Genomic DNA, 22,514 nt, shown 5'->3' with positions numbered 1-22,514 from the left:
AATAATAATAATAATAATTTTAGTACTTATTATTATGTGTCAGAAGAGGGCTTCGGAAATTAAATAAAATAAAAAATAAAAAATTGCACCAAAAGGGCACATGGGGGCAAAGAGCAAAAGGGGCAGGTGCTCAAGCCTCTTTAACCTCCCCGCCCTCTGCACGTGCCTGACAACATCAGTGCTAATCTGCTCGTCATCCGCCGCTCTGTTGTGACAACTAGAAGCGGTACTGACGTCACGCGTCGAGACGTTCTCCATACGTTGCTAGCTGGCTAAAGATTTCTGTGAAACGTAGAACAAGAGCGACGCCAAGTGTAATAAGCTAAATTTTGTCACACCCTCATCATGTCTTTGTCAAAGCCAAAGCCTGAAGTTCATGTATTGGAGAAATAATTAAATGTTGATGACGTTTGAGGATATTTTTAAAATGTTTTTTGTGGAATCCTTTATGCATCCCAGCCTCACCCAGACTCCCCCCTGGGTAAATTGAGTTTGAGACCCCTGGATTAAAGTCAATAAAGAAGTTTTCCACATATGATGGGATTTTGTATAGAGTTAGCATCAGAGCTCATTTATGGCCTTTTACCTCAATTGCCAGGAATTTACAAGTTAAAATGACCTAAATCAATTTTCTTAAAGTTTTTATGAATCCTGATATATTGTAGCAACCCCTCCTCAGATTTTATGTTTTCTATTCGCACTTAAAAAATGTAATTAGGAGGGGCTGATTCAATTAGTACAGATTATTGAATTGGTGCAGATTATTGATATCCAACCATGTTTCTGTCAGGAACACAGCATCAATATTCTGCTCAGTGATGAAGTCAGTAACTAATACTCCTCTTGCTGATAGTGATCTTAAGTTTAGCAGAACCAGTTTAGTGACTTGGTGGCAGAGAGTTTATGAATTTAAGGTTAGATTTTAGACTGATGCATTCAGTTTTTCTGTTTTTTTTGTAGATTGTCTTTTAGTGATCTGCTCAGATGGGGTCCTGTTCATACTGCTGGAGGGTCAGACTCATTCTGGAGGAAGACGGTTGTTAAGCGAATGTCTGGAACCCATCTCAGGCCGCTGAGGCACATAATGATGATCACTCTGCAATCAGAATCAGCTGGATTTGACAACTTTTCACGTAAAACCAATGAATTTAACTTTGGTTTGTCTCAGTAAAGACATAAAATATAAAAGGATAGAAAAGGTGAATAATAATTTCAGTTCTTACTACAGAGCCTAAATAACGTTTAGGTCTGGGCTTTAACTAGGCCATTCCAACATAAAGAAGCTTTGATCAGAACCATCCATGATAGCTCTGCCTCTAAGAGAAGATCAAATAAACACGATCAGCAGGATCCTGTCAACACATCCTAAATCAATCTGTCTTTGCTTTTTGTAACCCAACATGTAAATGTTGTTTCTTCCAGCGCTGTCCGATGGAGTCAGACTGGTAGCAGGAAGTAATTGTTGGAGTGGCAGACTGGAGAAGAAGGGTCAGAGATACTGGAAACCAGTGGATTATTGGAACTGGAACTTTACATCAGCATCTGGAGTTTGTAGACAGCTCCACTGTGGATCTATGGTGTCGTCATATAGAGATGAGGACTACAATGTAGAGATTATCTGTTCAGGTGATTTCATATCCTGGTCATTGTTTTAATGTTCTGCTTCCAACTCTACTCCACTTCCAGCTCAGTCTGGGCTTCTTCCCCTTCACCTGGATTTCCTCTGGTAGAATTTCTACTGGACCAATCAGCGAACAGAAGGAGAAGTTTGAACAATGACCTTGATTTTCTGTGTTATTTGAGAATCATAGTCTGCCTGTAGTTTTAGCAATGGCAGCGGAGGAAGTTCAGTCCATGTTGGCCACACTTCCAAATACTGAATTAACATTAACAGCCGCCTCATTTGGCTCGGCTCTTCTTTCTTTTGAGGTGGACAAATTGTTGTAAGGTAATATCTGCTGGTTATATTGTCTTCATTCTAAATGCTAGTTAGCTAGCTAAATGCTAGCTGCATGAGAACCAGACCGTCTCTCCCTCATCCTTGGTATAAAACTCATGTTGTCTCTGCCTGAAAGAGTTTTCAATCGAAAATGTTTCACTATTTATTGTCTTATATGCTCTTTGTATTGTGCACAATATGCGAATGAACCTGGTTGAGTGATTTCATCTAACAGTGCTTGGTAATAGATTTTCTCAATAACACGTTTGCAGCCCAGGAAACTTCCGGTAAACTTCTTAGTGTGGATCTGGTGCATTGCATGTCTCGGACAAACGTTAGCAACTGGGTAAAATTTCAAACTTCAACACAGTCCAAACTCTCCGGATGAATCCAAGAGTAGTGCAGAGTGGCTGGTCTTTACCAGATTAGTGATTTAATGAACTTTAATTAGATTAAAGGGGAACCAGTGGAGCAGATTCAGGGTTACGAAAACCTCAGTGTCATTGAGAAGAAGCTGACAGCCAAGAGGCTGATCAAAGATTGCACTTCCTCCACAAATTAAAGATTAAAGATAAAAAGACGATGATAGTTTTCTATTATTCTGTGATTAAATCTGTCCTCACTTTTGCTTTTATCAACTGGTTCAGCAGCCAATCAGTAGAAGACAAGAAAAGGGTGAAATATACAATATAATACATACATATATAATACAAAAAAATGGCACACACACACACACACACACACACCTAAAGAGAATTTAGAGAGATCAATTGACCTGACAGTCATGTTTTGGACTGTGGGAGGAAGCTGGAGAGAACCCACACAAGCACAGAGAGGATATGCAAACTCCTGGGTTTGAATCTCCAGGCCGGGATTCAGACTGATGTCAAAAGTAAAGTCTATTGCACAGCTAAACATATGCTGAAACAGGGAGACAAGTTTAATTGCTGTTTTATTAACTTATTATTTTTTCACTCAAAAGCAGAAGAAGAAATCCCTCTTGAATCTTTTTCATCATAAATAAAAATGTGTGTTTTTTTTAAACTAATAATCAAGAGTACACAGTTAAAATACTACTTCATTTAATGCTTCATTATTTTGATATCAGAGGAGCCAGGCTTTAGTATCTGAAGAGAGACAATGAGCTTAATAGATTTTCTGAACCAAGGATAGAAGAAGGCATATATGACAGGGTTCAAGCAGGAGTTGAAATGTGCCAGCCAAATCTCAAAGGCTGCGGATGAAGCGTTCACCGCGGTGTCCGTGCCTTCCAGGGCTGGGAAAAAGTACGGACAGAAACAAATCAGAAACACAACTACGACAATACCGAGCGTTCTGGCCGCTTTCATCTCATTTCTCCTCACACCCACAAGGCCAGGTTTGGCTGCTGCAGCTGTAATTTGGGAACGCAGCATTCGAGCCTGGGACAAAGCAACGACAAACACTTTGGAATACAGACATATGATGACAGTGATGGGCATGATGAAGGTGAAAATCATGTCAATTGTCCCTGCAACGTTACTAATGACAACCACACACTCTCCGAAGCAGGAGACGGACGCTCCAGGTTTTACCAAATGATCGTGTAGAAGAAGAAGCCTGTAAAAAACTGAGCAGATCCAGCACAGACTCACACAGACCTGCGCTGTGCTCTTAGTGACCTTGGTGGGGTAAAGCAGGGGGTCGCAGATAGCTACGTACCGGTCAAGTGCAATGAGAACCATATTCGCAACAGAAGCAGAGGTAATGATGTAGTCTATAATGTAATAGAGAGTGCACAGGATGTCCCCAAGAAACCAGCAGGCTTCTATGTAGATGATTTCAACCGGCATCAGCAGGAGGCCCACCAGGAGGTCAGACACCGCCAGAGAGAGGAGGAGGAGGTTGGTGGGGGTGTGGAGCTGCCTGTGGAGAGAGGAGAACTTCAGGATACATCCATCCACCCAGCAAGGACTCACACCCAGTATGCTTGAAAAAAAAAAAGAGATTAATAGCGACAGCAAAACTTATTGTTAGACCATGAAACACAACATTACTGAATCAGTTTCTTATACAAACAAATAATTTTAGATCAGTGTAAGTGCCTGAAATGGGAAATGGAAATGATGACCAGAAGGTTAAGGGCCACAGTGATGAGGGAGATGGAAGAAAGCAGAACATAAATCAGCATCACTGAGGAACGAGAGTGTGTTGGCTTCCTGCAGGAGGAGTTTAGCTGTGGAACACACAGCTCTGTTCCCTCCAGGGTTTCCATCACTAGACAGGAAAGCTGCTAACCTCTGCAAGCCTCAGACTCCAGCTCTTATAACCCTGGAACTTAAAACCCCTCCTTCTGGATTGCCTGGGAAACATGTTTTTTCTGTGTGTTATACACAATTCGTTAGTACTAGCATGAGCTTTTTACAATCCTGTGCAAATATATTAAAGGGCCAGTATTATGTAAAATCGACTTTAAGATTTGCATTAGGTTATGATGTTACTTTCTCATCAAAAACATACCTGGAGTTTCACCTCAATGCTTTTAAAGCTACACATGATGCTTTGAAAAGTTTTGAAAAGTCTGGAAGTAGCTTATTTTGAAGGTTGAAGGGCATTTTTCTTCCTTCATGCTTGGTGTGGGGTGCTTCCACAGAGTGGTGGTAAAATGTGCAAAAGGAGCATTTCCATCAGCTACTGACATGAAGTGTGGACTGGAACGTGGCATTAAATAATATGTATATATTCTATTTCCTGCAGAATAGATTAGTGTGAAGCCTGAGGCTCACAGTTTGGAGACACCAATGTGAGACACAGATGTTTCCATTAAATAAGAAGTGCAATTAAAATTACACATTAATAAGTTTATTCACGATTTGTGCCAGTGGCAACATCCAGTAGTTGATCATGTGACCCGTGTGATGCAAAAAAAATAAATAAAAAAAAGTTTCCTTTGCAGTTTGCCAAATAAATCAATTTTGATAAGGCCAAAAAAAACCGTACCCCTGTCCCAAAACGTTAGGTCAAAAATCAAGAATTTTTTTTCAAAATTGCAGAATTTCTATTAATCAAATTTAATCTTGAAATGTCATATTGTGCATTTATGTGGTCAATGGAAACACAGCTATTGTACCAGCTGCTGCATTGATCAGTCAGACTTAAGCGAGGCTGCCATGCCATTCCATACCACTATGATTTTTATCTGAATATGAATATTTCTGCACTCATTATTTAATGCCGTTACCTCTACGTGGCATAAAAAGAGCTGAAAATTGAAGTTGAAAATGAGGTTAAACAAATTTAATAATTCGATCCGACTTGGTTTTGATGCATACGTTGACGTGTTTGTGACAATGACGACAACAGAGATTATATCGAAAACTTTTAATGATGTTTAGCTTTTTCCAGTGTAAAATAACTTCTTACTCATACCATGAAAACAAACACATTGTATCATTACCAGCTCCGCTGGGCTCTCAACACCTTCAGGTGTGAAGCTCATTAGTCGGGTGACTGACTGTGAACGTCTGTAGTGAGGGAAGTGTTCACACGTGTTTTCCTTAGTGTCAGCTGATGACATCGGCGAAGTTAGATGTGGGAACTGGAGGAGAAACAAAGCAATGAATTAAAAACATGATGCAACAATAACAAGTTTGTTTAGCTACTTTGCTTTCTGCCACAGCTTTAAACTTTCTGATACAGCTTGGAATACATGAGGACAGAACAGAACATTGTGGCAAAAGTTGGTGATAATCAGAATGATTTGGAGGAAAGTCCAAATATTTTTGCTCAAGTTTTGGTTTTTATTTTATTTTGAAACACTCCAATGGATGCCATCTCTGACCAGTGTGTTTCTTTCTTTCTTTCTTTCTCTTTCTTTCTTTCTTTCTTTCTTTCTTTCTTTCTTTCTTTAGCATTTCTTGTTGCTGAAATGCTAAACAAGCTTAAAGATGAGCTCTTATTAGAGTTCCTTAATCCTAACCTCTCTAACCGTAGATTATTGTTTAAAATTTATAGAAAACAACCTAAAGAGGGATTGATATCCTTTCATGTTGTGAAACTGGATTCGGATTTGTCAGTCAACTTTAACCAAAACCTTTGGTCTCAGAGACGTCTAGAACTTTACAAATGACTATAAACTTTGATCTACAACTAATACAAAACAATATCCTTCACAGAGTACACGATACAGGCCAACCTGTTCATCTGTTCAGAGGTTCTGGTGCCAGATATGTGAAGATGTATCGAAGTGTCTGAAATATAATATTTCCATCCTCTCCATGAGTTTACTTAGATGGCCAATGAGCCATGTGTGTGTGTGCGTGTGTGTGTGTGTAGCATGCAGACAAGGAATGTGCCTCAGCATTTCATTAATGAAACTGTTTCTTAGTTTCAAAGAAAGTTTCAGTCTTCACATCTTCTCCCTCAGAGGAAAGGCAGGGAAGATCTCTGAAAGAGGTCCTCTCCAATATCGCCTTCATGAGCAATGGGGGGGAAAGAGTTCCTGTTTGTCCTAGTCATGGTCTTGTAAGGTCCCCATGACATCAAAGTCTCCTTCTTGAAACTCCTCCTCTTCCTGCTGCTGGAACCATCCATCTATCCATCCACTTATCAGAGGTTTGGTCGGTGGGCAGCAGCCTAAGTTGGGAGCCTAAGTCTGGACCTAGCCTAAGCCTAGGTCCAGACTTCCTTCTCCCCAATTATTTGTTTCAGAGGGAATCCCAAGGCGTTCTCAGCCCAGCTGAAAGACATGACCTGGGTCTTCCTCTGGGTCTCTCATCCCAGAACACCTCACCAAGGGGCCATCCAGGAAGAAACCTGACCAGTCCGAGTCACCTCAACTGGCTCTTCTCAACCAGGAGAAGCAGTGCCTCTCTGAGCCCCTCCAGCTAGAACCAATGTGGGCTGATTCCTTTACAGACCTGGATCAATGGTTACACCAGCTTCCTGTACTCATGGCTTGACAAGTTGAAGTTTTTTTGTCTGGCAATATTACATTGTCAGTAACGTCTGGCTTGTCTATGCAAACATTGGTGTTAGGTTTCATCGTTAAATCTTAATTTAATGCTGGTCTTAAGATGATGACGAATGACGATCGTTTTGCATTCGTTGTTTCTAACTGTGTAAAATAAAACAATGCAGTTTGGAGAACCTGTCTATCACCAAAGATGGAGGTGTTCAATAAACCCCTCATGTCCTTAGCAACATAACAACAAAGGCGGGGCCTCAGCTTCCAGAGTGCAGTGTCTTAAAGGAAGTCTCAGTTGCTCTTCTTTTAATTTGCAGACGATGGATGCATCTGAATTCTGCTTTCCAGAAGCATTCAACTCTTCCTGTAAAAAGAAAGTGTCTCTTCACTCAGTAAACACTTTGATTTACTTTGGATTGTCCTTCATGTCTCTGGTTACTACTGCTCTTAACCTTTTAGTCATCATCTCTATTTCACATTTCAGGTAGTTCTGGCTGTGGGTCATCAGGCTGCTTTCTGTAATGGGCAGTATTGTAAAAACATTGTAACAATAATAATAATAATAATGAATTTGTTGATGTTCCTCTTCCAGGAAGCTCCATACCCCCACCAACTTCTTACTGCTCTCCCTGGCCGTCTCCGATTTTCTTGTGGGCCTTTTCATGTTTTTTCAGATCATGGTTATAAACGGCTGCTGGGTTCTTGGTGACGTCCTGTGTGTTCTCTACTATGTATTCAGTGGAGTTTTAACCTCTGCATCAGTAGGCACCATGGTGCTCATTTCGCTTGACCGTTATTTGGCCATCTGTGATCCTCTGCGCTATTCTACCAAGGTTACCACAAAAAGAGTTCAAATTTGTGTTTCTCTGTGCTGGATCTGTTCTGTGGTCTACATCCTGGTTCTGTTAAGGGATAACTTTCAACAGCCAGGAAAATTTAATTCATGCTCTGGAGAGTGTGTGGTTGAAATTGGCTTCGTTGAAAATGTCGCAGATCTTATTTTGACCTTTATTATTTCCATTACTGTTTTAGTTGTGCTATATGTAAGAGTGTTTGTGGTCGCTCTGTCTCAGGTTCAGGCCATGCGCTCTCATATTGTTGCTGTTAAACAAAAACATCCCAGTAAGACAAATGTGAAGAAATCTGAGCTAAAGGCAGCTGGTATTCTCGGGGTTGTTGTAGTCGCATTTGTTTTCTGTATCTGCCCATATTACTGTGTCACACTAATTGGTAAAAGTTCACTACTGAACACTTCTACCATGACCTTTCTTCTATGTCTGTTTTATTTTAACTCCTGTCTGAACCCTCTGATTTATGCCTTCTTTTATCCCTGGTTTAGAAAAGCTATGAGAATTATATTTACACTTGAAGTGCTAAGGTCTGGCTCTTCTGGTGCCAACATACTTTGATAACATGAGGAGCAGCCTGACTGAGTTATTCTTGGTCACCATATGCAATTTTGCACACAATTAAGTAAATGACAAACATATAACAGATTAGTGTGAATGATTTATCATAAACCTTCTCCTTTTTTTTTTTTTTTTTTTTTTTTACAAATGAACTTAAAACTCCACACAGTGAATCTGTGTTAATGGTAAATAAGTAGAAAGTATTCTTACTGCATTTTAGAAGAACATCATTCATTATAAGGTAATTTATAGCATTTTATAGATGTAGATAAGTTCAAAGAGGCAATGAAGCCAACAGCTGCAGGATGTTCTGCTTATCTCCACCCGTGTGTGTGTGTGTGTGTGTGTGTGTGTGTGTGTGTGTGTGTGTGTGTGTGTGTGTGTGTGTGCACGCTGTCCATTCTTGTCTGTCTCTGTCTCCCAACATCTACTATTGAATATTCATACACAGAAACATTGCATACATAAGTATAGGCACGCACACATTTGTGTTTACAAAATGCTCCTTTAAGTTTGGGTTGAGATGTTCATCAGCCATGCTTGTATTGACCTGTAATTATTTTTGAATTTTCCAGTGACAAAAACTACATTTATACTTTAGCATTTCTTAATAAAGAAATGAATAATTGATGGAGTGGTCTAAGTTTATCATGACTCTACAAAGGGAACATTTGTACTTTCTGGTTTTAATGTAAAATCTGAGACTCTGGGGGGTTGTGATCAAGTGAGATCCTATATTTTTTATTTTTGGAGATTTGAAATCATTAACACATTGTCTCATAGTAGAGAAAACAAAACAAGTTTTCTCACCATGGAAGATTAAAGATGTGTCGGCTTTATGTAACTTTTATTAAAAATATGTGGATTTTTTTTACATATTTGTTAAAACTGTGACCATGTCGTGACAGTATAATATGAGACAAATAATCTGTGAAAAGAAGAATCTCGTCCACTTCCTGCATTAGCTAGAAAGAGGAAATGCATCGCTCCTGACCAAAAACAACCAATCAGAGCCAGAGGAAGGTTTTGGCGCTGTCAATCAACCTCATGTGCTTGCTGCTCAGTGTGTTTAAGGCAGAGAAACAACTTTTCTTCCTTGTAATTGGTGGCTATGCTAAGTAGCCTTAGCATTCATGACAGACTGTGCTAGTTACAGCATAGTACAGAGAAAGTAAGGAGAGGTGGGGCTGAACAGCGCCACATGCAGGATGATTGACATCACTAAGACCCTCCTCCTGGCTCTGATTGGTTGTTTCTGGTTAGCAGTAGGAGAAGACAAAAGAGCTCAATATTTTGACAAACTGTAATGACGTAGTGACATTTTAAACAAATGTATTTTAAAAAATGACAGCTCTTGTGGGGTGGCGAGGAGGGATTTTGATTGGCAACTTATTTTTATTTATTTTTGTGCGGGTGTGTTATGTTGATTTGTCCTGCTGCATTTGCCTCAACTGTGCTGATTGTGGTGAATGTAGACATTTTTGGGTAAAAACTCCAATAAAAATACATGGAAACTGAGTTTTAATTGGGGAAAGGAATCAGACAGTTACCTTCTTTAAATTATTTCAGCTAGGCATTCACTGCTGCTTTTATTTTTAGTTTTTGGCTCATATCATTTTCAGCTGATTTTTCAGTCATGCAGCAATCGGATCAAGTCTTAACCTAAAGGAGTTTAGTGCCTCCTGTAGCACACAGGGAGTAGCGAGAACCGATTAACACCTCATGACCAGCTCCTGGTCAGTAATCGTATGGTTGCACAAAAATGAAACCTGTTTGGTATTCTGGTCACACTGACGCAGAAACATGAGTCCAATTTACTCGTGGGGCTCTCACTCACAAGCCACTTAGTGTAATGCTTCTCAAGAATAATTAAATTGACTTATTGTAATTATGTGCAACAAGGAATATAATATATTGATATCTGAATATAAGAATTGATATCCTGAAAGCCACACAAAAATATATTTTTCCCAAGCATTTCTGTTTGAATATTTATTTTCAAGGTTCACTCATCTTTTTCACATTAGCATACTTCAATATGTTTGTGAACATAGTATGTAGTTAACAATCAACTTCACTTTGACTATAGTAAAGTTGAAGTTGTATTTTCTCTATGCAGAATGGCCAAGGAAGCTCGTTTGTTCTTGTTGAGCATTATCTCCTGGGGCAAACGAATCCACACTTCAGGTTTTTCTTCTTCTTTGTAGTTCCAGGTCAAAGGCCACTTGTCATGAACAGATGGACAGTTTTAGAATATGACTTATGAGCTTTGAAATATTGAACCATGTAGGTGAGCAGTTTGAGCCTGGACTGAAAACAACTGACAATATTGTGCAGTTTGTGGCAACTGTTAGTGTCACAAACACTGTTCCCAAAGAAACACTGTAAAAGTCTTTAAAATAAAAAAAATATATTGCAAGAGTAATACATCTAAATAATTATCGGCATGGTGTTTTCTTACTGGTAATTTCGGTCACATTAGATAGAAATCTACACGTTTTTACACTAGAATAACAAATGCTTGCACTAAATTTTCAGCCACATCAATATACACATGTTTTTTTTTTTTTTATTATTACTGATGCTTTAGAGTCCAATACAGAAATATTATTGCTATAATTTTAAAGGGCCAGACACTATGTGCCTGTATTTTCCAGGCAAATGGTGTCATTTTATAGCACAATCAAGAAGCTATATATATATATATATATATTTGATAATATTTACTGTCAGCTCAAAGTATATTGGCATCACAGGATCCAGGTTTCAGTATCTGAAGTGAAATAATATATTTTATGGAGTTCCTAAACCAGGGGTAGAAAAAGGCATAGATGAGAGGGTTTAGACAAGAGTTAAAATAAAACAAGCATATTACAAATGCAGAAGACAAAGTATTTAGTAGGGTGTCTTGTCCCACAAGTGTAACACAGAAATATGGACACAGACATATCAGAAACGCAACAACGACAACTCCGAGAATCTTGGCTGCTTTCATCTCTGAGTCCTTAACAATTATTTTCCTTGAGTGTTGATGTGTGACGGCTGCAATATGGGAGCGCATGGCCTGAACCTGAGCCGCAGCTACCAGGAACACTCGCACATACAGGACTATGATGACAGTAACGGGAATAATGAAGGTTACAAAAAGATCTGCGACTTGTTCAGTAAAGCCAACGTTTATCACACACTCTCCAAAGCAGGAATTAAACCTTCCAGGCTGTTTAAAATTCGTCCTTAGTGCTATGATGACATAACTGAGAGAACAGATCCAACACAATGAAATACACACACGGGCTCTTTTCAGAGTGACTTTTAGAGAATAGTGTAGAGGGTCACATATTGCCACATAGCGGTCAATTGATACGAGCACCATGTTTCCTACTGAGGCAGAGGTAACAACTACATCTAAAATATAGTATAAAACACACATTGTGTCATTTAGATACCAGCATCCATCTATGAGCATGAGCTGAAATAGAATTAGGAATCCCACAGAAAAGTCAGATACAGCCAGAGAGAGGAGGACCAGGTTGGTGGAGGTGTGAAGCTGCCTGAGGAGGAAGAAGATATCACTCATGCAGTTACTTCAAATAAAATGCAAGACTGAAACTTTAAATGTACTTCAGAATATAATGAAAACAGGTGGAAAATTGATCATGTGCATTGCTAAACAGTTTTGCTACATGCATGCCGTGAGGCCAAATTTGCTGCGCCTGTACTGCAGCCACCATGACAAACTAGTTTACCTGAAGTGAGAAATGGAGATGATGACCAGCAGGTTGAGAGACACAGTGATCACAGAAATAAAGCATAACATAAAGGAAACCAAAACTTTTTCAAATTGAGAACGGTTTAGTTTTCTGCAGGACAAGTTGGTAAATTGTGGAAAGCAAAGCTCATCTTCCTCCATCACGGAAGGAACTGTTCTTCTGTGTCATAAAGACTATTTATCTGTGGCAAGTCTTTCTTGTGTTTGATGCTATGTTGCTAGGCACATCAGGTCTCAAAGGTGTTCTGATTAAACCTGTGATGTAAACTGCATTGCATCTGAACTTTAATTCAGTTTAATTCACTTTATCTATACATTTTCAATCCCAAACATATATTGTTGCAAGGCAATTTACAAAAAAGTCATCACCTAAACCAACTAGATGTTTGGGAATGCCCCCCCTACAATGTGAAAGATTTAGAGAAAACTTGAATTGAAGCATTAGTAAACATTTCCTCTTCTGTTAATCTTCATTTCAGTCTCAAGCTTAGAGTATGAAAAATCCTTTTTAGACTTTTTAGAGTTAGTGTTTAGTCAACACAGCGCAGCATGAAAGTCCATCATAAAAGTGGTATCGATTGGGAGAATCGATTTCTTTTACAAGTACAAGTACTTAACACTGGTACTGGCAAATACCAGCATCACTAACCGGAACACAGTGCACTAAATAATAAAATATTATTTAACAAAGTATTGAGCTCATTTGTTAAAAAGAATTTAAAATTCCCTGAATCATTCCAGCCCCATTTCCAACCCGACTGCGCTGCAGGTTTTCGATGAGTCAAGCTTGACCTGGTAATGAGCCAGTTATTTGATCGAGGTGCGTTGTGGCAGTCTGACAGTCTGGTGCATGGCGGCCCAATGGCACAACGACTGGGAAAAACACAGCGGGGATTCGAACCGGCAACCCAGAGTTCTGTCACTGTTGACCCCAACATACTGGAGATAAGGATCTGCAAACATGGAAAATTACAAAAATGCTGATACACAGAGTTCCTTTACATCAAAGCTAAAAATGTATACTGCTCAAAAAAAATAAAGGGAACATTTCACTTTAATTTTGTGTGTGGCTCCAAATCCAGGCCTCCATTGGTTAATACATTTGATTTCCATTGATGATTTTTGTGTGATTTTGTTGTCAGCACATTCAACTTTGTACAGAACAAAGTATTCAATGAGAATATTTCATTCATTCAGATCTAGGATGTGTTATTTGAGTGTTCCCTTTATTTTTTTGAGCAGTGTATTTGGTTTAAATTGATTTTATTAAAACAGCATCTGGTGGAGAACCAAAGACACTAACGGCAGTGCAATGTGATGAAACAGGGGCCCAAAATGTGAAGCTGGAGAATATCTGTGTTGGAATGAAACATCGTGATAAAACAAAGGAAGAAAAAAAAAGAAACATTGAATGTGTCAGTGTTGCTATGCTGGCATGGTTTTGGATCCAGGCTAGCAGATAAGGCACTGAGAAAAAAGATATTTCATTATGGAGTTAAATGTTCAACAAAAGCACAGAAGTTTGACTTTTCCATCCTTCAGTTATACCATTTCTGAGGGAATAACATAAATAATAAAGAGTAACGTGTAAAGTTGCTGGTTTTCTTGCCTCATTTTGAATGCAGCTGCATCCAGATCTGTGTGGTTGGACGAAAGCTACATCATTTCACTTTCCATTAATATATTATAATAGACATTATATGTTTGTTTATTAATAAGTTCACAAACAGTTTAGTCAAGTTTACCAGAACCAAAAACATTGTCCACAACCTCAGACATTAGTAATTAATAGAAATGTCAGTAAATCAGAAAGGCTTCAAGTAATTATACTTTTAAAAATATATATTTAAAAAAAAAAATTATGAGATGCTTTAATTCACATACATTAAGGAAGAGAAAAAAAAAACACAAAGGAGGTGTGGCTTAAAGTGCCGGTTAAAACATGAGTATTTGAGCCGAAGCTCTCAGAGCTTCGCTGATGTTTCTTTTCTCGTGATGGAAGAAGAGGAACTCTGCTTTCCAAAACTTCTCAACTCTTCCTGCAAAAAGCTAAAACAGTCTCGCTCTGAAACTTTGCTCATTTCCCTTCTGTTGTGCTTCATTTCTCTCATCACTGTAGCCCTGAATCTGCTGGTTATCATTTCCATCTCTCATTTCAGGTGACATTTGACTTTACCAGCTTAAATGTAGAAAACTGTGATAGGGAAAAGAAAAAACATTATTTATATTAAAACAACTAAGAGCATAATCAGTTCACATAGGAAAATCAAATATTGGGGACTGTGTGTAATATTAACGCTTTGGGGTTTGTTGTGGTTTTAGCTGATTTATTGTGGGATCAACAACTTTTACAACAATCTTGGCTAAAGTGACAGGTTTTCTCTACTTTTCCAGGCAGCTCCACAATCCCACCAACTTCATTCTCCTGTCTCTGGCTGCCTCAGACGTCTGTGTGGGGCTTCTTCTTTTGTTTCAGATGATGACCGCGGATGGCTGCTGGTATTTTGGTGACTTTGTGTGTATTCTTTATTATGTTTTGGACATAATTATCACCTCTATGTCCGTAGGAAACATGGTGCTCATATCAGTTGACCGCTATGTAGCTATTTGTGATCCTCTCCATTATCGCACCAAAATCACCCAGAAACGAGTCCAGGTGTGTGTTTCACTGTTCTGGATCAGTTGTCTGCTCTACGCCATCGTGTTGTTGAGGAATAATTTCAAGCCAGGCAGATTTAACTCCTGCTCAGGGGAGTGTGTGATTCTTTCTGGTTTACATGAACAGATTGTGGATCTTATTTTTATCCTAATCATCCCTGTTGCTGTCATCGTAGTTCTGTACGTGAGGGTGTTTGTGGTGGTTGTGGCTCAGGTTCAGGCCATGAGGTCTCCTGCTCCAGCTGCCACACAGCAGCGATCTGCCAGAGTCAGGATTCACAAATCAGAGATAAAAGCAGCTGTGACTCTAGGCGTCGTTGTGGTTGTGTTTCTGGTGTGCCTGTGCCCATATTACTGTGTTGTACTTACTAATCAAGATGCTATCCTCAATACTGTATCCACTGCCTTTGTCTTGAGTCTGTTTTATTTTAATTCCTGCCTTAACCCTCTGATTTATGCATTTTTCTATTCCTGGCTCAGAAAAGCTATTAGAGTTATTGTTACACTTCAGATCTTACAGTCTGGATCGTCTGATGCCAGCCTGCTGTGAAGACACACAAAGGAATGGCTAAATCATTTATGTGGAGCAACAAATGCTTCAAAACTGAAGTCAGACTCTGACCTGTGGCCGATATGTGTCTACATGTGTGTGTACGTGTGTGTCTGTCATTTCGTTGTTCTTGTTTGCCCAGTTGTTCTCCTGACTCCCTGCTGGAGAAACGCTGCTTCCATCTGCAGCAGCTGGAGGCGGCTGTAAAGGCAGTTTGGGTTGAAAGTCTGTTCCCAAGAGATCCTGGAGTCTACAGGTGTGTGAGGGACACGCTGACCAGAAATGTTCACAAGTCATTTCATTTTTTTTTTGTCAAGTCTAGGTCCAAACCTGTACCTCTTTGTCCTGACCTAAATCACTGAGTTAACATTTCAAAATTTTCTTTCAATCTATCAATTTTAATAAATAATTTTGTTAGTCATTTAACATTTAATTTACCATCAAAAAAAAATACTAAAACATGCTTTATGTTATTTTGAAAATTGACCAAGTGTAAGATTTACCTCATCACACCTGAGCTTTGTTTTTTATTTAGGATAATCTCTTTTTAAGTTCACATTTAAAGCGTAAATTACAACACGAAGGACGTGGCATGGTGGATGTAGCATTTGAAAGAACGTTAAACTTTTATAAATGTAAGAAACGAGAAGTGCTTTTATTTTTTAATATTTCCAGCTGGAATATCTTTGCAAGCTTAAGGGGGCAGTATTATGTAAAATCAACTTTTTCTTTTTGTTTTTTATCATGTTAAAATGTTATTCCCCCATTCTTACACACATATTTGAGAAATCCTTTAATCTCCCATGGTAACTATCCGGGGTGCAAAATGCTTTGCCTCCAGGTGAGCTGCCTTCCTGATGAAGCTCCTCCTTGGAGTTGCAGTCCCCAAACCAAGCTGCTGCCTCCTCCCTCATGACTGCCCCACTCAGCTCCTTCAGACTAGTGGCAGCAGCCATTAGTAAATACCTGGTGGAACTGTGCAGCGACGCTCTAAGCAATGTATGAAATGTTTGTACAAATTGGCTGCATGATGTGTGGTCAACTGTTTGAGGATGTGTCCTCCTTTTATTGTGATTAAAGTTCTGAACATGTTGCATGTTTGAACCATCTAGTATCGTTTTTTTGTGAATTTTAACAATATTTTAGAGTGCTTCTGCTGCGACACCATGTTGGATATTTTCTAAAGCTAAATACAGAGGTCAGCACGCAATTCCATCAAGTTACTGGAACCGATAAGCTGCCACTAAGCAAGCAGCTTAACGATTCCAAGGAATTGAACTAGTGGGAGCCGCTTCTCTACAAAAACTGGTTCTCAGCTTCAATCTGTACTAAAACACAGGAAAAAGTTGCTAGATTTATTGTTTGTTATTGATTTGTTATTGATTTGTTTTTTGATAAACCCCCCCCATCCAAAAAAAAAAAACAAAAAACAGTTGCTAAATACAGAAACACGGTTTATAAATAAGTAACAGTGCTTTAGTTCTTCCTGACCACCATCCCAACGCAGCCCCTTCGGTCATCAGGAAGTCCAGACTCTCGATGTCTCTTGGCTCCGCCCACTTTGCTGAAACTTTTCAAAATTTGTCAGGGGAGGGGTCATGCTTTCACAAGGGGTTTAGTTACACTTTAACATATTCTAGAAGGGAAAACTTTCATTTATTTGGCAAGCGGAACAGAAAAACTGTTTTTTCTGAATTCTGAGAGTATTTTCTTCGTGGTGCGGTTATTTATCTTTAAAAACCCTCATACTGTCATAAAACATCAGAAGCTTGACGAGTTCAGTTGGCTATGTGTCATGTTTTCAGTTTTGAAACAAAAATCTGCTGAAACCAGTATGTACCCCAAGTCTTTTCAAAATCTCTGAGACTACGAAACTTTTCAGTTCTGGAATACAGGGAGAGCTGTGGAGGACATGCAGCATCGTGCTGCAAAAACTGATGGACTTCAGCTTTCTCCAGGATGTACGGATCTCTTCTGGTCCTTCACAGCTTTATTGTTGTCTGCCAACTCAGTGAACAGAACTAATAACTGAACTAAAAGATACAACACTGTTGCCCTGCAGCAAGAAGGTCCAGGGTTCGATTCCTGGCCCGGGGTCTTTATGCATGGAGTTTGCATGTTCTCCCTGTGCATGCGTGGGTTCTCTCTGGGTACTCCAGCTTCCTCCCTCAGTACAAAGACATGACTGTCAGGTTAATTGGTCTGTATAAATGTGTGAGTGTGTGGCTGGTTGTTTGTCCTGTCTGTCTCCGTGTTGCCCTGTGATGGACTTGCGACCTGTCCAGGGTTTCCCCGCCTCTCGCCCGTTGAGAGCAGGACATTGGCACCAGCATTTCTCCAGACCCCATGAGGGTGTAAGAAAATGGAACAAAAGTTGATTGTGTTGTTAAAAAATAACATTTGCCTTGTTTTACTGTCTGTTTTACTTTATACATTTTCTGAATTTTGTATGTATTTTAAATAAAGAACTTTTAACATTCAAATTTTAATAAATAATCTATCTGAACCCATGTGGTCATTACGTTGTGACACATTTTTGCTTCCCAAAGCAGAACCCCTTCCAATAACAACTGTACAATAAAAAAGAAACTATGACTTAATTTATGACACAATTTAAAAAAAGCTTTTCTTTTATGGAAAAACGAGGTAGGTACTGTTGTTTTGCTGATATTGTTCCATGGTGTGCATATTGTCTTCTTTTCATATTTTCTTCCATAACAGCAGTATTAAAGTTGTATCAGTGAGTGGAAGTGTGAGAAAATGTCACTCAGAATTTAAAAAATACTTTATTATCATCTTTTATGATCATTATTGTGGTCATGTTGGCAGAAAATGGAAAGCTCTACAAGCAACCAAAGCCCAGTGGGACTGCCAGGAGAAGAAAGAGAAAGAAGCGGCTGCAGCAAAATGCATTATATATGTAATCTCTGCATGTATGAATCTGTCTGCGCTTATGAGACAAGTTACATATATGTGAATGATTAATTAGTGCAAAGTGCTTAGAGCAGATGATGTAAAGAAAGGCACAACAGAGATTGAATCCAGTCAACAAAACCATGTATTATTTACCTTCCACTTCACAGATCTGAATCAACTTCTGTTTAATTACCAGTCCAAAATAATGCCCCACATTTTGAGGTTGCAATGTGTCAAAAGGTCAAGGAGTCATTTTACAGTAAGTTTGCATCTGAGGAGCCAGACTTGAGAATTTTAAGTGTAACAATAATTTTGACAGATTTTCTAAACCAGGGGTAGAATAATGCATAGATCAGAGGGTTTAGACAGGAATTAACATAGTATAGTATTAGGAGATAGGCACCTGATAAACTACTGAATATACTCTCTGGGCTCAGAACTGAGACACAAAAATACGGACAAAGGCACAGCAGAAACACAACTATAACAACCCCAAGAGTCCTGGCGGCTTTTATTTCAGATTTCTTCGGTTTTCCTGAACGCTGATGTGAGACGGCTGCAACATGAGAGCGCATGGCCCGAATCTGAGACACGGCCACCACAAAGACTGTAACATACAGAATAATGATGACAGTAACAGGAAGAAGAAAAGTTAATAGGAGATCAACAATAAATCCTGTGAGGCCTATCTCAAATGTACACTCTCCAACACAGGAATTAAATCTGCCTGGTTGTTGCAGATCCTCCTTTAAAATCACAGTGGAATAAACAAGAGAACAAGTCCAACACACAGAAACAGACACTTGGGTTCGTTTTAGAGTGACCTTAGTGGGATAATGTAAAGGATCACAGATGGCTACGTAGCGGTCAATTGAAATGAGGACCATGTTTCCGACCGAGGAAGATGCAACAATAAAACCTAAGGCGGTGTTCAAAGCACACATGATGTTGCCAAGATACCAGCAGCCGTCTATCTTGAAAACCAGAAAGAACAGAAGGAAACCCATGATGAAATCTGAGAAAGCCAGAGACACAATTAGGACATTTGTGGAGGTGTGAAGCTGCCTGGAAAGATTAAAAACACAAACAAATTATTTTCATATTTGTACACAAACGACTAGCTGCAATTCATTCTGATGTGTTACATTGACAATTATCTTCTAAACCATTGTTTTCTTTTAGACACCATTTAGTTTTATATTCATCATTTAGTTTTGCATTCCTCAAGGACCCATGTCCTGCAAACTTTAGATGTGTCTTGTGCTTCACATTGAATTAAATGGTTAGACTACCTCATGCATGCAGTCAGAGCTCTGCTAATGAGGTGAAAGTGGAGCCAGGTGTGCTGAAGCAGAGAGACACCCAAAGGTTGCGGCACACCGGCCCTAGAGGGCTGGAGAAGAGACAACCGGAATAAATGTTTACCTGAAGTGCATGATGGCAATGATGACCAGCAAGTTAACAATCATTGTGAGAAAAGAAAGAACATAAACAATAATAAAAAAGAACTTCAAATGAGAGGGTGAATAGTTTGGTTTACTGCAGGAGGTGTTGAGGAGCTCTGGGAAGCAGAGTTCAGCTCCATCCATCTCTGATGACTTTCAGACCAAACTGCAGTTTATATAACCTGTTGAACTCTGTGGCACATCTTTAAGGTACTGGTCTCCGGTCAGCTGCCACTCCTTTCTTATCCCATATCCATAGTGATAGACCTGTTCAGAGAAACTGTCCAAAGTTGTGATGCACCAGCATAAACAAGCTGAGAGAAAGAAACAAACAGTTGAAGAAAGAAGAATTTCATCCCCATTTAAGGGTTATGACTGTAAATTATTGAAAGAAATGAAGAAAGAAGTTGACAAATTCACACTTATTCACAAATTTCATCCTTTGTCCTAAGAAATATAGACGCCACCTTCTGGCTAATCTGTGTTCTGCACCTCAGTTATGCTGCAGTCTCCTCTCGTTTGTGCTCTGGTGTTCAGTCTATTATTCCTTTTATGAATAAAATTACCTAATGGTGGTGGGGAAGCCCATTCAAAACTTTAAAAATCACTAACATCATCATGGTATGTTTGATAAGAGTCCAAGTTTAAAATGTTATGTTTTGAAGGAAGACGAAGTGGGAGAGCAATGGAGAGAAAAATATGGATTTTGGAAATTGAGAAGTACAGTATTTTATGACACCACTCATCCTTTATCAGTGCAGCGTAGACCATCCTCAGAGCTTTTTGGGGTGAATGCGATGAGGTAAATGGGCAAAAGAAACAAGAATGGGGTCACAGTAATGGTTTCTGCATAGTTATGGTATCTGATCGTTATTTTTTTATATATAACCTTAGCTAGAGGGTGCATATAAATATTAAATATGGTGGCCCCTCAGATGGAATTGATTTATAATTTTTAAAGAGATTTTTTTTTTTTGTTTAGTTGGTGGAATTATCATTTTCTAAACAATCGTTTTGACTGGACATAGAGCTTTTACTGCATTTGATGTTGATGTGCAGATTAACCCTCTTTTTTTTTTTTTTTTACAGTGAAGAAGTTAGAAAAATCCCTTGCTGCCCCTGGTGGAGTGGAGTTCAGGAAGGTGTGCCACAGAGTTTAACAGGTTATATAAACTGGAGTTTGGTCTGAAAAGTCATCAGAGATGGAAGGAGCTGAACTCTGCTTCCCAGAGCTCCTCAACACCTCCTGCAGTAAAACAAAGCATTCACCCTCCGACGTGCTGCTTCTCTCCATTATTCTCGCTTTTATTTCTTTTCTCACAATGATTCTGAACTTGCTGGTCATCATCGCTATCATGCACTTCAGGTAAACATTTGTTTGAATATAAAACTAAACGATGTATTAAAAAAGAAGCATGGTGCAGAAGAAAGAGACAGTGATTATATTTTATTATGAATTATGCAATGCTAACAGTTAGTGTTCAAATAAGAAGATAATCCATTTCTTTGTGTTTTTAATCTTTCCAGGCAGCTTCACACCTCCACAAATGTCCTAATTGTGTCTCTGGCTTTCTCAGATTTCATCATGGGTTTCCTTCTGTTCTTTCTGGTTTTCAAGATAGACGGCTGCTGGTATCTTGGCAACATCATGTGTGTTTTGTTTGTTGTTTTAGGTTTTATTGTTGCATCTTCCTCGGTCGGAAACATGGTCCTCATTTCAATTGACCGCTACGTAGCCATCTGTGATCCTTTACATTATCCCACTAAGGTCACTCTAAAACGAACCCAAGTGTCTGTTTCTGTGTGTTGGACTTGTTCTCTTGTTTATTCCACTGTGATTTTAAAGGACGATCTGCAACAACCAGGCAGATTTAATTCCTGTGTTGGATTGTGTACATTTGATGTCGGTCTCACTGGACTGATTGTTGATCTCTTATTAACTTTTCTTCTTCCTGTTATTGTCATCATTATTCTGTATGTTACAGTCTTTGTGGTGGCTGTGTCTCAGATTCGGGCCATGCGCTCTCATGTTGCAGCCGTCTCACATCAGCGTTCAGGAAAACCGAAGAAATCTGAAATAAAAGCCGCCAGGACTCTTGGGGTTGTTATAGTTGTGTTTCTGCTGTGCCTTTGTCCGTATTTTTGTGTCTCACTTTTGACCGAAGACAGCTTATTTAATAGTATATCAGGCATCTACATTATATCGTTGTACTACTTGAATTCCTGTCTAAACCCTCTGATCTATGCATTATTCTACCCCTGGTTTAGAAAATCTGTCAAAATTATTGTTACGCTTGAAATTCTCAAGTCTGGCTCCTCAAATGCAAACTTACTGTAAAGCTAAATCATGAATAGTACACTGTAACACTACAACTCCTGGTTTTGACGCATTACTACCTTAATCTTCAATGTTTTTGGAGATTTTGTGCAATAGACAACCACATAGTGCTGACGTGTGAAGTGGAAGGGAAAGAGTCATGGTTTTGGGGACTGAACTAAATGTTCATAGTGTTTGTCTTGTCTCACTGATCACTCAAAGCTTTTCAGATGACAGCTGCATTCAACCAGTCCCACTCACAAACCTGCACATTTGCATTCGCACATCAGTGTCGATAGATTCTTAATATTTGATCAGTTTTTTGTTTTCCTGGCCTCGCTCTCAATACAATGCAGTAAATCCAAACATATTTGTGTGGTTATTGTTTGCCATAGAAACTATTCGGGACAAAAAAAATAACTTGAAATAATTATTGAACCTGGTTTCATTTTTTGCAGTGTTTTCATAAAGAAAAAAAACATGTTTCATCATGGTTTCTGCACAGCATTAAAAAGCATTTAAAGACATTAAAACTGCAGTATGTAACTGTTTAAAAAAATATTTTT

The 22,514-nt window shown here is 39.0% G+C and overlaps 6 protein-coding genes across 6 annotated transcripts; 3 read left to right on the top strand and 3 right to left on the bottom strand.

Annotated features, from left to right (window-relative positions):
• Positions 1-2,995: 2,995 nt before the first annotated feature.
• Positions 2,996-5,495, bottom strand: LOC107838313 (trace amine-associated receptor 13c-like). Its single transcript, XM_016680285.1, has 2 exons — positions 5,434-5,495; positions 2,996-3,907 (listed from the first exon to the last, which is right to left on the bottom strand). The coding sequence occupies exons 1-2, from the start codon at positions 5,493-5,495 to the stop codon at positions 3,022-3,024; spliced, it is 948 nt and encodes a 315-aa protein (XP_016535771.1). The 3' UTR covers positions 2,996-3,021.
• A 1,709-nt stretch (positions 5,496-7,204) lies between these two features.
• Positions 7,205-8,560, top strand: LOC103149956 (trace amine-associated receptor 13c-like). Its single transcript, XM_016680284.1, has 2 exons — positions 7,205-7,368; positions 7,477-8,560. Exons 1-2 carry the CDS (start codon positions 7,205-7,207, stop codon positions 8,291-8,293), a joined length of 981 nt encoding a protein of 326 aa, XP_016535770.1. The 3' UTR covers positions 8,294-8,560.
• A 1,405-nt stretch (positions 8,561-9,965) lies between these two features.
• Positions 9,966-12,203, bottom strand: LOC103149955 (trace amine-associated receptor 8a-like). Its single transcript, XM_016680283.1, has 3 exons — positions 12,040-12,203; positions 11,104-11,844; positions 9,966-9,975 (listed from the first exon to the last, which is right to left on the bottom strand). Exons 1-3 carry the CDS (start codon positions 12,201-12,203, stop codon positions 9,966-9,968), a joined length of 915 nt encoding a protein of 304 aa, XP_016535769.1.
• A 1,854-nt stretch (positions 12,204-14,057) lies between these two features.
• On the top strand, positions 14,058-15,270 carry LOC107838312 (trace amine-associated receptor 8a-like). The gene is made up of 2 exons (XM_016680282.1): positions 14,058-14,221; positions 14,457-15,270. Exons 1-2 carry the CDS (start codon positions 14,058-14,060, stop codon positions 15,268-15,270), a joined length of 978 nt encoding a protein of 325 aa, XP_016535768.1.
• A 3,170-nt stretch (positions 15,271-18,440) lies between these two features.
• Positions 18,441-19,775, bottom strand: LOC103149953 (trace amine-associated receptor 13c-like). Its single transcript, XM_007569343.1, has 2 exons — positions 19,612-19,775; positions 18,441-19,251 (listed from the first exon to the last, which is right to left on the bottom strand). The coding sequence occupies exons 1-2, from the start codon at positions 19,773-19,775 to the stop codon at positions 18,441-18,443; spliced, it is 975 nt and encodes a 324-aa protein (XP_007569405.1).
• Positions 19,776-20,833: 1,058 nt separating this feature from the next.
• On the top strand, positions 20,834-22,351 carry LOC107838311 (trace amine-associated receptor 6-like). The gene is made up of 2 exons (XM_016680281.1): positions 20,834-20,997; positions 21,159-22,351. The coding sequence occupies exons 1-2, from the start codon at positions 20,834-20,836 to the stop codon at positions 21,967-21,969; spliced, it is 975 nt and encodes a 324-aa protein (XP_016535767.1). The 3' UTR covers positions 21,970-22,351.
• The last annotated feature ends 163 nt before the right edge of the window (positions 22,352-22,514 follow it).

This window comes from Poecilia formosa, unplaced genomic scaffold, assembly GCF_000485575.1.
Source record: "Poecilia formosa unplaced genomic scaffold, Poecilia_formosa-5.1.2 Scaffold239, whole genome shotgun sequence".
Lineage (NCBI taxonomy): Eukaryota > Metazoa > Chordata > Actinopteri > Cyprinodontiformes > Poeciliidae > Poecilia > Poecilia formosa.
This window is presented reverse-complemented; position numbering and strand designations above follow the sequence as displayed.

Bases quoted from the DNA above. Each gene is read 5' to 3' on its own strand.
- LOC107838313 (XM_016680285.1), bottom strand. From the start codon at position 5,495: ATGTCATCAGCTGACACTAAGGAAAACACGTGTGAACACTTCCCTCAC. The intron at 3,908-5,433 runs GTCAGTCACCCG...TTTTTTTTCAAG, and splicing joins CCTCACTACAGACGTTCACA to CATACTGGGTGTGAGTCCTT.
- LOC103149956 (XM_016680284.1), top strand. From the start codon at position 7,205: ATGGATGCATCTGAATTCTGCTTTCCAGAAGCATTCAACTCTTCCTGT. The intron at 7,369-7,476 runs GTAGTTCTGGCT...TTCCTCTTCCAG, and splicing joins ATCTCTATTTCACATTTCAG to GAAGCTCCATACCCCCACCA.
- LOC103149955 (XM_016680283.1), bottom strand. From the start codon at position 12,203: ATGGAGGAAGATGAGCTTTGCTTTCCACAATTTACCAACTTGTCCTGC. The intron at 11,845-12,039 runs GTAAACTAGTTT...CTTCCTCCTCAG, and splicing joins ATCTCCATTTCTCACTTCAG to GCAGCTTCACACCTCCACCA.
- LOC107838312 (XM_016680282.1), top strand. From the start codon at position 14,058: ATGGAAGAAGAGGAACTCTGCTTTCCAAAACTTCTCAACTCTTCCTGC. The intron at 14,222-14,456 runs GTGACATTTGAC...CTACTTTTCCAG, and splicing joins ATTTCCATCTCTCATTTCAG to GCAGCTCCACAATCCCACCA.
- LOC103149953 (XM_007569343.1), bottom strand. From the start codon at position 19,775: ATGGATGGAGCTGAACTCTGCTTCCCAGAGCTCCTCAACACCTCCTGC. The intron at 19,252-19,611 runs GTAAACATTTAT...TAATCTTTCCAG, and splicing joins ATTGCCATCATGCACTTCAG to GCAGCTTCACACCTCCACAA.
- LOC107838311 (XM_016680281.1), top strand. From the start codon at position 20,834: ATGGAAGGAGCTGAACTCTGCTTCCCAGAGCTCCTCAACACCTCCTGC. The intron at 20,998-21,158 runs GTAAACATTTGT...TAATCTTTCCAG, and splicing joins ATCGCTATCATGCACTTCAG to GCAGCTTCACACCTCCACAA.